Source organism: Carcharodon carcharias, chromosome 4 (genome assembly GCF_017639515.1).
Source record: "Carcharodon carcharias isolate sCarCar2 chromosome 4, sCarCar2.pri, whole genome shotgun sequence".
Classification (NCBI taxonomy): Eukaryota; Metazoa; Chordata; class Chondrichthyes; order Lamniformes; family Lamnidae; genus Carcharodon; species Carcharodon carcharias.
The window spans coordinates 59,783,981-59,796,403 of NC_054470.1; the positions used below are offsets into that span (position 1 = coordinate 59,783,981).

General features: G+C 41.0%; 1 protein-coding gene across 7 annotated transcripts in view; it reads right to left on the reverse strand.

Annotated features, from left to right (window-relative positions):
• focad (focadhesin) overlaps positions 1-12,423 on the reverse strand; it is a 246,608-nt gene that overhangs the window by 60,995 nt on the left and 173,190 nt on the right. For all 7 annotated transcript variants that reach the window (XM_041186298.1, XM_041186297.1, XM_041186293.1 and 4 more), the window contains 3 exons: positions 8,338-8,457; positions 3,742-3,864; positions 1,468-1,545 (listed from right to left, as the gene is read on the reverse strand). In XM_041186298.1, the coding sequence (XP_041042232.1) occupies positions 1,468-1,545; positions 3,742-3,864; positions 8,338-8,457 (321 nt within the window). The remainder of the gene's footprint in view (positions 1-1,467; positions 1,546-3,741; positions 3,865-8,337; positions 8,458-12,423) is intronic.

Sequence of the window (12,423 nt, forward strand, 5' to 3'; positions counted from 1 at the left end):
ATGTTAGTGGGGTGGTGAAAAAGGCATATGGGACACTTGCCTTTATCAATCGAGGGATAGATTACAAAAGTAGGGAGGTCATGTTGGAGTTGTATAGAACCTTCGTGAGGCCACAGCTGGAGTACTGTGTGCAGTTCTGGTCGCCACATTATAGGAAGGATGCAATTGGACTGGAGGGGTTGCAGAGGAGATTCATCAGGATGTTGCCTGGGATGAAACATTTAAGTTATGAAGAGAGGGTGGATAGACTTGGGTTGTTTTTGTTGGAGCAGAAAAGACTGAGGGGCGACCTGATCGAGGTGTACAAGATTATGAGGGGGCAATGATAGGGTGGATAGGGAGTAGCTGTTCCCCTTAGTTGAAAGGTCAGTCACAAGGGGGCATAAGTTCAAGGTGAGAGGCAGGATGTTTAGGGGGGATGCAAGAAAAACTTTTTTACCCAGAGGTGGTGACGGTCTGGAATGCACTGCCTGGGAGGGTGGTGGAGGCAGGTTGTCTCATATCCTTTAAAAAGTACCTGGATAAGCACTTGGCACGTCATAACATTCAAGGCTATGGACCAAGTGCTGGTAAATGGGATTAGGTAGGTCAGGTGTTTCTCATGTGTCGGTGTAGATTCGATGGGCCGAAGGGCCTTTCTGCCCAGTGATTCTGATTCTGTGATTCTGTGTAACATTGAGAATTCTTGACTAGGTTATGAATGCCCTTTGTTTTCTTTATTCTTTCATGGGATATGGGCGTCACTGGCTGGGCCAGTATTTGTTGCCCATTCCCAGATTCCCTTGAACTGACCTTGCTAGGTCATTTCAGGGGACAGTTAAGAGTCAACCACGTTGCTATGGATCTGGAGTCACATGTAGGCCAGACCAGATAAAGATGGCAAATTTCCTTCCCTAAAGGACATCAGTGAACTAGATGGGTTTTTTTTTTAAATGACAAGCAATGATAGTTTCATAGTGGACTAGCTTTATATTCCAGATTTATTAACTGAATTCAAATTCTACCAGCTGCCATGGTGGGGTTTGAACCCATGAACCCAGAGCATTAGCCTGCATCTCTGGATTACTAGTCCAGTGACATTACCACTAAGCCACCCTCTCCCCTTATTTATCACATTAATCTGGAGACTGACCTTTGTAGGAACTTTCTCCCTTCTTCCCCTATTTGTCACGTTATTTCAACACCAAACTTCTCCACCCACCAGCCCTCTAATAGTCTGATCAAGCTCAATATATAGGTTATGGGCTCCCCCACTCACCTTAAGTTCATCCCAGCTATTCCTTAAACAGGACAAGAAATTTACTTGAAATGTGTAGCCACTTCGTGTTACTGTTAACCAAATAATTACACGGTATTTTCTCTACAATAAACTAGTCAAATGGATTTAATTTTCTTATTTAGAATTTTGAATTGTTTCGTTCAAACATTTTTTGCACTGGTAAATAATTTCAGAACAGTAATGCATACCTGTATCAGGGAACTTTCAGATCCCACCAAACCAACAAGACCATTTACCGCAGCTAATCGATGCATTGTGGGACAACCCTTTAAAAGATGTAAGGAAAGGAGGATAAGCTAACTGTTTTGATAGTTATATAGGTATACAGTGCAAAGTTATCAATCTGTAAAAATAACTGACTTCAGGACATAATGGGGAGATTATCTGTAAATATTATACTCATGCTTTAGGGCATTAGGAGGCTATAAGCTGTACAAGTTATCTTGATATCACTACACAAATCAACATCAGGGAAGATGCTCTTTCAAACACTCTCTATTGGAGCCCATATATCTGAATTATCCAAAAGGAAATAAAACATCTGGGTCATATTTGAAGGCTGACATTGTCTAATGAGAGGTCAGGAAATAATTTTATATCAGATATACACTAGTTTTAACTACAGTTATTTCTAGAACATTGGAAGATAAGAGATAAAATTACACCAACAGTAAGTCAGTAGAATACACTAATAAAAATCCCTTATTCAACTGTCATCAATCAGTAGCTCTGACAATATATTGCACATTATAAAGAGATAAAACAGCATATCCTCCAACTTATCATGAGCAATGCCATGGGAGATCCTTGGCAATGTTAAAAAGGCTACATATAGTGTGCCAACATATACTTTGCCACGCTTTTATGTACAATTCCTGTGACACCACTCCCACACTTAAGCATCAGGAACATTTATGCAGATTAACTCACTTTATTGAAATTCAGCACAGTGGGAGCAGTTGGCATGCAGTCAGCAAATGCACCAAAGGCACATTGAGCGTTTTAATCAATTAACAGCCAGTTCCTGGCTTTCTAAATTTTTTGACTGAGGAGGAGAAGGCTGAAGGCTCTCAGAATCCATTCTGATATACCTGCAAATATACTAACTCAGCACCTCAAACACTCCATCCGTTTTCCAATACTCCCACTACAAGGCTTGAGTATCTCCAACTAGCCCCATCTTGCAAACGATGACCCTCTTCAAAATCCTCAAATACCCTAAAGATCACTTCTGCTTCTCCCAAATCCCTCACTCCTTCCCAGCACTCCCACAACTACAGTCCCATTTTTCTTACAAACTCCCAACCGCTCCCACTGCTTCAGCAATCAACCAATCATTATTGCCACACCATAATCAGAAGTGGGTCTATTAGATTTGGATACCAACATGCAAAGAACCGATCTGGTCTTAATTATACCAAGAGTTACTAACAAACAGGTTTATTTCTTTATACAACAGAAAGCATACATTTATTTATACATAACCAGTGTGCCTAAAGTATGGCTCTGTCTCATCGCATGTAAAGCTACTGTAACATCACAGAATAATACAGCAGAATGGCACCATTCAGCCCAGTGTTCCTGTGCCAGCACTTTGAAAGAGCTGTCCAATTAATACCATTCCCCAGTCCTTTTCTTAAAGCCCTGCAAGATTTTTCCTTCAAGTAGTTATCCAATCTGTCCTTTCAATATATTATTCAATCTGCTTCCACCACCCTTTCGGGCATTGTGTTCCAGATCGTAGCAACTTGCTGTGTGAACTCTTCCCCCATCTTACCTCTAATTCTTTTAACAATTAAATCTGTGCCCTCAGGTTATAGACCCTTTGGCCACTGGAAATAGTTTCTATTTACTCTATAAAAAACCTTCTTGACTTTGATTACAATCTCCCATTAACCTTTCTGTTCTGGGTAGAACGACCCTAGCTCCTCTAGTTCTGCATGTAACTGAAGTCCCGCATCCCTGGTATCATTCTAGCAAATCTCTTCTACACCCTCTTAAAGCCTTTGACACCGTTCTTGAAGTGCTAAACACATAACTAGAAACAATACTCCAACTGGGGCGTTTTACAAAGGTTTGGCATAACTTCCTTGCTTTTGTACACTATATGCCTTTGTATATAAAGCCAAGGATCCTGCATGCTTTTGTAAATAGCCTTCTCAGCTTGACCTGTCACCATCAAAGATCTGTGTACGTACTCCCCACATCTCACTATTCCTGCACCCTTTTAAAATTGAACCATTTGCTTTACACTGCCTCTCATCCTTTTTCCAACCAAATTGCAGAACTTCACGTGTTAATTTACAAGTTCTTTCTCCTGAGGTTTGTTACTATCCTTTTCAATGTTTACCCTTTTCATTTTCTTTTGTCTGTAATGCATAGGAGACCAATGAATATTTAACAGAGATAAAACTAGCATCAATTCATTGAACTGCAGATCATTTTTATAAACAACATCCTACTTCAGATAGAAGAATCTTCAGCCAAGCAGGAAGTAGTCGGTTATTAAGGTCTTCAGCCTTGCCATGTCCACAGACCGCCAAGCCATGAGCCATGTTCCCGAGAGCCATAGCAAAACCTGGAGTCTGAGAATAAAACAAAATCAAATTTAGAACTTTAATATTCAAAGAAGCACAGTGCACAAGATATGCCCATGTGCGTGCGTATGGGTGTGCATATTTGATGGCTTGATCCAGTTAACATAGAAGCAGAACTCACGAGTCTGTAGAACAAGCTCTCAGAATCATTATTTTTTATTCGGTGTTAGATTTCTACACTTCCACATGGCTGGTAGTGATCCACTCTCTGGCTAGACGTTTCATTTTGTTAACTGATGGCACATATAATCAACATGCATCAACACAGATGCTCCGAATTTCCACACAGCAATGTTAATGCAAACTATGTCATGGCCAATTGGTGCCGGTTTCCCCACACAGGGTCTGCATTCACACTGCGGACCAAACATGTCAAGGTTTCCTAATATGGAAGCTACAAGTCTACCCTACAGGACCCTAGTCAATGACTTAAGTTTGTGTGTGTTGATGCTGCTACCTAAATACAAGCTTTCATATTTCTGCCAGATTCTCGTTTACACAAGGAGTTAATCCTATGTTTTGATCCATGTGATCTCAGACTGGTTTTGATCGTGTGAGCTGGTGTCGGAGAGGAATTCTCCAGAGTGCTTTTTCCCCTTATTGACCCAGGACTTTTCTATATATTTTTGATTCCCACAAAAAAGCGACACAGCTGTGTGTGAGTGGGGGAGGGAAGAAGTACTTAGTCACAATAGTTGATGGAACCGCTGGGCTTCTGCTGCTCATCAAGTGAACATGTTATTAAAAATTATGGAAAATCATGAACTTGAAATCTTGTGCAAGTCTGTATTTAAAAAGGGCAGAATCTCAAACTTGTATTCTAATATTGCTAAGGCTTGGATTTATATCAGTTTGGCATAGCTAGTTCCACATTGCTTTAGAAAGCTTTTTACTTTTCTTCCTACTGTCATGAAAAGCATTAGGAATCAAAGCTACATCACTATTCACTAGTCATCCAGCCAAGTGCATAATAGTAATTATTACTACTTAATCAACCCACATGTTCTATTGTTTACACTGCCTGGCTTGCACACTTTCAAGTTTAAACATTGACATCTCCTGGTATTAACAAATCACAGTTAAATATATTCACTGCCATGATTTCTTCTTCTTTGTGGGCTCAGGGAAGAAAGCTAAAATTACCTTATTTAGTTTTATAACATCAGTGGGAGATCATATGAGTCATAAGACTACAAGACAAGTGAAGATAACCCAAAACTTAATTTTCATTTTAAAACATTTCTGCAATTATGTTACCAGGCTGAGAAAAATGTCTGACAAGTGGTGGAGTTATTGAGAGCCCTAATGATGGCCTGTTGTGCAGCTAACCTGTACAGGGCAGGGAGGTCCATTCTCTGTTGAGTTGGTTGGTTACAGCAAGGACAGGAGTAGAGGTGATATAACTGACACAGCTGAGCTGGAGTATAGGCAAAAAAGCCAGTGTTGTTGTCCAGAGAGAACAGGCCTCTGGTCAGCTTTGATACAAATGAACAACCAAGGATAACACAATGACCAGGTCTGTTATTTTTTTATTATTCGATCATGGCTAGGCAACCATTTATTGCCCATTCCTACATGCCCTCATTCAGAGGGCATTTAAGAGTCAACCACATTGCTGTGGGTTTGGAGTCATGTGTAGGCCAGACCAAGTAAGGGCAGCCTAAAGAACATTAGTGAACCAGATGGGTTTTTACAACAATCGACAATGGTGTTATGGTCAAGATGCTTTTTAATTGCAGATTTTTTATTGAATTCAAATTTCATCACCTGCTGTGGTAGGATTCAAACCCAGGTCCCAGAGCATTATCCTGGGTCTGTGGAATACTAGACCAGTGACAGTCCCCCTACCAAAGGGCAGTCAGAACTTGTGTAAGTCTGCACCAAAAGAAAAGAAAGACCTTTCATTTTTAAGCAGTATCCAATTAGATTCTCAGGAAGTCTCAAACGGTTTCAGAATTACAAATTACTTTATTAATATTGTGGCAGTGTAGCAAGACTCAGTGGGTGAGACAAATCGGTTTATTTTTGGCACTCTTGGTTTGTGCAGGACATCTGCTCTTTTTCCTAATAGTGTCTTAAGAAAATCTGGTTCTAACTAAATAATTCTCTGTTTAATGCTTCATCCAAAAGATGGAACCTCTGACAAGGAGGTACAAAGGCACTGAAGTGTGAACCAAGATTGTGTGCTCAAGTCTTGGAATCATGCTTCTGAGTCAGAAGCAAGAGTATTACCACTGAGCCAAACTAAATTAAATATATATAAAAGCCCTTTGGCATATTAACTATAAAACGCATCAGCTTTATGTTACCTCATATTAGCAGATTGATTTATATGGAAAGTAGCTATGATTCGAGTTGAAATATGCAATTGGTCCTGTCATGTTTTAAGATTTCTTTGACCATTTTTCCCACTAAAAGCATTTAGAACTAAAAGAACTGTTTAAGTGTTGGGTTTTAAAACAAGCAAATTTACCCAGGTTTTAAAAGGAAAGCCACAGGGTACAAGCATTTACAGAAAATGTATTAAAGTTAGACAAAGCTACTCTGGACCAGAACAATCAGGAACAACAGGGGAGACATTATGTCATGCCAGGAGCTAATGACAAACATTCACATCTTAGGGTGATGAAATACCTCTTCCTATTGGGCTTTGGAAGCTAATTTAAAAGAGCAGGTACTGCGCCAAGTTTGATTAGCAGCTCTCTGGCCAGTTCCTGGAAAAGGGAAGAACTCAGAAACAAAGTCCCTACTTCTTGTGAGGAAGAAAGAATGGTGAACAAATCCTTACAAGTTAGCAATCTGGTTTTAGGGATATAAGTTTTAAACAGCCCAGAAAGGTGGAGGGATAGCTGGAAGGCACCATGATCTACTGGTGTGGGGCAGCCTGCCGTGCTCTTCATTTTGTATCATGACACAAATGTAAGCAGTAATTAAACTAAGTGAATTATAACTGCTGTGCTGCAGGTTTACCTGCTGTGAAATGAAACAGTTGAAGACTTTGTATGAAGCCTCACCTCACTAAGTCTTTGCTCGGTGTACTTTTGTAGCAAATGAAGTAGTACTTAGGGAAAGACACAAATATTTGGTTTGAGCCACAATGGTGGGTTATTGTTCTATCTCCTAGTTTACACATCGTATAAATGGAGATGATGGGCAGTATGAGTTGACTTCCATAAAAAGTAAGAAATTAACATCTGTTGTGTGTACAAATAAAGCCACTGAACTTAAAATATTAGCTATGGCAGGCCTAAATGTGAAACAAGTCCATTCTGTTGCAAATGTCTTTTGGCATCAGTATTTCTGATCAGAGAATATCATACATAAGCAAACTTGGCTCAGTGATTGTTCTTTCAAAATACTGCAGATGCTGGAAATCGGAAATAAAAACAGCAAGTGTTAGAAATACTCAGACCAGGCAATGTCTGTGGAGAGAGACAGTCATTATTGGCCCAAAATGTTAAATCTGTTTCTCTCCACAGATCCTGCCTGACCTGCTGAGTAGTTCTAACATCTACAGTTCAAATCCAGTTCACATTGATGCACTGAAAGTCTCTGCTGCTAGCTCTAAGGCTCCCACTGGTAACCCAATTTTGCATGGTCCCAACCCCAGTTACTTTGGGATTTGGTTACAAAACATTAAATTACCCACAATTCAGCACAAATTGGCAATGCCATTCAGACAAGCTAGAAGGGCAGAAATAAAAACAGATGCTAAAGCTACTCAGCAGGTCAGGCAGCATCTGTGGAGAGAAACAGATTTAACATTTCGGTCAATAATGACGGTCTCTCTCCACAGACACTGCCTGGTCTGAGTATTTCCAACACTTGGTTTTTATTTCCGATTTCCAGCATCTACAGTATTTTGCTTTTCTAAAAGGATAGATGCTTTAGAAAATGGTTGAGTTTACTGTGCTATGGTAGAGCATTTTCTCCTAAGGATATGATGAAGTGCACTTATAAATCCACTTGACAATGGATTGTGCTCAGTGAACCCATTTAAAAGTCAAGATGCAGCTCCATATAAGGAGCAAGGCACAAGCCCGGTCCTTCACTTTCCTGAGCTGCCAATCACAACAGTGCTGCCAAAGAAAAATTCCTGAAAGAGGTCTCCTGTCTGCAGTCTTTACTTACGAGCTAGCTAATCACAAGGGTGGGTGGTGGGAGGATAAAAATATTACAAGATAAATAAATTTCACTCACTCTGTTGTTCATCCAGGACAGTTTCGGTTTATGCTGTCTTTCTCTGCTTTTCTCTCTTCCTCTTCTAAAGACAATGGCCCTGAAATTCCATTTTTGGTTGGGGTGTATGGGGGCTGAGGCGGGGAGGGTGTGTCCCCCAGATCTCCGACTGCACCAGCAAGAGACTGAGAGAACGGGGTATTGACTGAAAGTTTCAATGCTGTTCTATAAAGTTGCATTTCGTAACTTTGGGCATTTCAACATAGTTGACTGATCACTTACCTGTTGGCTCTGTTCTGTCAGAGTCCGCAACTTGTTCATGATCTCTTCAGCCTCATTAGCGTGTATGATACCAGCACTGAAAGCAGAAACACTCACACATGCCACTGAATAAGCCAATACCTGAAAAACATGAAATTTATGACCATTGTTTTATTGTTAATTGCCTTACATCATACAGAAAATTGAGTACGACAAATAGAATTCATAACTATCCGTGCATAGTCTACGGGACTTATGCCAGCATACTTATTTAGCTTAAATTAAGGAAAATTAAAAGGTTACTTGACAGAGGAATGCTCCAGTCGTCCTGATTTTCCAATAATTACTGTGCACTCGGGACTAGATGAAGGCAGGGGGAGGAGAAGAGGTGCTTTAGTTAAGGTATACACCAAGTAGTGAAGTTTGCTGAGTGAGAGTTTGGTGAAGAGTAGGGACGAAGTGCTGTTTTTTTTCTACTCTTTTTCAGCCTCCAGTATTTGATTTCAACTTTGGTGTTGCAGAAGGAAAAGGTAAACCAGTGACTGGTATTAATTTTATCAATTTTATAAGTACTGTATTGTTTTATCAGTACTGTAAAGTGTACTGGCAGTGCCAAAACCTATTGGGAAGTGTAAGCTTTATTAATTATAATTAATTAACAATCAATTAAAACATATTGGAGATGGCAGGACAGGTGATGTGCTGCGATTGCAGGACGTGGGAGCTTCTGGATAGTGGTGTGTTCCAGGGCAAACACACCTACAGTAAGTGTTTGCAGATGCAAGAATTTCAGTTCTGAGTTATTAAACCAGAGGCTAAACTGCAGACACTGTGGCATATCAGGGAGGGGGAACTTATCTGGACACTTTATTCCAGGAGGTGGTCACACGCCTTAGAGTGGAGTCTTCTGATTTGATCAGTGGTCAGGGATAGGAGGGTGCGACTGCAGGCAAGGCAGGTAAGGGGACCCAGGGGGCAGGTGGTTTAGTTATTAGATCATAAGGAAAGTCACATTGTATTACTGAAAGGAAGGTGCTGAATGTGAACACCTGGGGATAATGATAGCTATTTCTAAGTCCACAACAAGAAAACCTTAAGTGTCCGAGAGCCTAATAAGGTGTGCTCGGCGTCAATTCAGAAATAGTTGGGCTGGAACCTATCCCTTTGTTTCTGAGATGTAAAGCAGTGGTAACCAGAAATAGAGGATTACCATTTCTACTTGGGCACAGGGCTATTGTGGCTCCTGTTGCCATGGAGAGGAGGGTAGAACAAGCCATTTTGAGATCAGACTGCAGGCTTCCCCAAAAACCCAGAAATATCAGGCAGAAAGTAGTTGCAGTTTTTGGTCTTGAGCGATCAGGAGCCGACTGGCAAGGGCCCAGGAGGAAGACAGACGTTGACCAGACCTGCACCTTAAGGAGAGAAATGGTGACTCTAAAATTCACCACACAGAAGAGGGTAGGGTCTCATGACCAGTTTGAAAACTTAAATTGTGAGGAATTCAGATAAGTCTGGAGTGTTTGCCTAGCTGAAGCTAGAGAGAAAATATGCCCAGGAAAAACTCTCAAGGTTGAAGCTTGTTTCAGGAAAGGAAAAGAGAAGTAAAACCCTTGGGAACTGCAAAACACTTTGGATTGGCTCCAGAAGTGGCTCCAGATTGGCTCCTTAGGAGATCGAGTAACAGAACAAAATTGGGGCTTTTGGTTGTCAGTAAAAGTAGAAAGGGACAAATTCTGTTGGATTGTTTAAGTATATGTTGCCTACAAAAATAAAATAATTTGTAATCAATAATGTTTTGTCTTTAGTCATTGATACAGTAAAAGTTCTTTTAAAACATGAAATCTTGACATGTCATCCTTTCAGATAATAACTGGAAGTTTGGATTTCTCTTTAAACTGTTAGCGGTCTCTATGGGTATTGCAACACTATAAAGCATTGAAAAGTGTGAATAGATGAGGTAAATCCAAAACATTGCATCAAGGCATTCCAGGAAAATAGGGTTAGATAATACATAAGAAAATTTGAGGAAAGTAAATTTAGAAAACATATTGGAGAAAACTGATTTATTGAAACAGTGATAAACATTTGGAATAACACACCACTCAAGGTAATAAAAGCATGACATAATTAGGTGCCATGACAGCAGTATTAATAAAAATGGATGAGCTACAATGGACCAACTATCATTTTCTCCCAATGATTACTCTTATACTCCTAGGTCTGTTGATCTGACAGGACAAAATGGAGTTTGATTGCACCTTTTTTGAGCATTATGAATGCCCTTAGATCTCCCAAATGACACCCACAGTGTGCATGTACATTTTGTGGGTAAACTGCACCAGGCGCCATATTGAAAAGGGCATCAGCACATGCACAGTGAATGCCTGCCAGAAGTATGCAGACTGGCCATGAAGTCAAAATTTGACACTAGTGGTGCCATTTTAGAGTTCAACCTTCCAGCTACTGCCCTGTCTTAATCGCATACAGCTAAAAACACATTCAGCAGCAGGAAGGAGCGCCTACCAGCAATATTCAAAGGGTTCTGAACTACTGACAAGTCAGTTGCAGATTTGTTTCTTCTGGCTGTTGTGATGATTCTACAAGTATTTGGTCCTTACTTGCTTTAAGTTACAAGAGAGTCTACAGGGAATGATGTGGTGAATAACTGTTTGCTGACTTCAAGACTTCTGCAGTAACCTGTTGCTCCTACACACGGCTGCACTAATAGGCATTCCTCTTGGAATACAGCATGACTTGGAAAATGAACAGTAGCAAGGCCGAGCAGGATAAGATGCTGGAAGGGGAGAAGGGGGATAAAGGTTCTCAACAAGAAGTCATATTTGCTTAGGGAGGAAACGATTCTCCTTCCTAAACCTCAGTGAGGAACAATGTTTGCAACGTTTTCAGTGAGGATGTTCTCACTGAAATATGCCCCATGCTGCAGTTACAAGTCCAACCTCAGAGCGGGTCAAGGACTGGATTGCCAGCGGCTGTGAAAGCATGCAAGGCAATAAACAGTTGTGCATCTGGCTTCTTCCAGGCTGAAGCTGGAGATATTTGCAACAACTAGTGTTGCATAAGGGAGATCACTGAGGCGCTTTATTCAAGGACTGCTAACTACATCCCACTGTCTGTTCTGAGAGAGAAACAGGTGGAGTGAGCAAAGGGCTTTGCTCGGGTTGCAGGTTCCTCATGGTGCAGGGTTCACTGACAACATGCACATCATTTTGTGGGCTCTGCCTTACCTAAGCCCAAAGAGATTTCGCTCTCTATGTCTAGCTGGTGTGCAACCACAGGAAGTGAATCATGCAGGTTAGTACCTGGTATCCTGGCAGCAGTCATAATGCCTTCATTCTTCAGCAGTGTGGTGTAACAGCTGCATTTGATCCACAAAGGGCTAACCAAAAGGTGGCTATCAGGGGATTCACTGACCACATGGCTGATGACCTTAGTGAGCAACCCACTCACACGTGAACAGCTTGCATACAATGAGAGGCATGCTGTCATATGATTGTGTCTGCTGCCTGGGTCACTTGGGAAAAGCTCTGTGATAATCAGCAGAGCAGTTGTCAAGGTTCAGGGTGGTCTGCTGCATGCTGCACAACCTCGTCATTATGTTGGGACAGCCCTTGGGTGGCAGCTTTAGCAGACTGGTCTTGGTATTTAATGGGTGCAAATAATAGTTTGAATGTGAAAGCTTGCTTTCCCTTACTAATTGTAGTGAGTTAAGTAACTAGCACAGCTTTGCAATTAGCTGTTCCTGCAAATAATTATTTTGAAATTCTAAATATAAACTCAGTGGAAAGTGGACTTAAATTTTCTGACTCCGAAGATCTGCAGGGACTCTGAGAACCCATCAGAAAATACTGGAGCATCGGGGATGGGGGGGTGGGGGGGCAATGGTGTTAGAAACAATGTCAAGCCAGAGAAGAAACCTGAGCTCTTGAGGTGAGGCTGGAATTTAATAAGGAGCAATCAATCTAAGCCCATTACACTGGGGCTGGCAAAAGACAACACAAATTCCCACCAACCACACAACCCACAACACTGCTAGTTTTTCTGGGTACTTAGATGCACAAAATCCAGCCATCAACTGCCTACTAATTA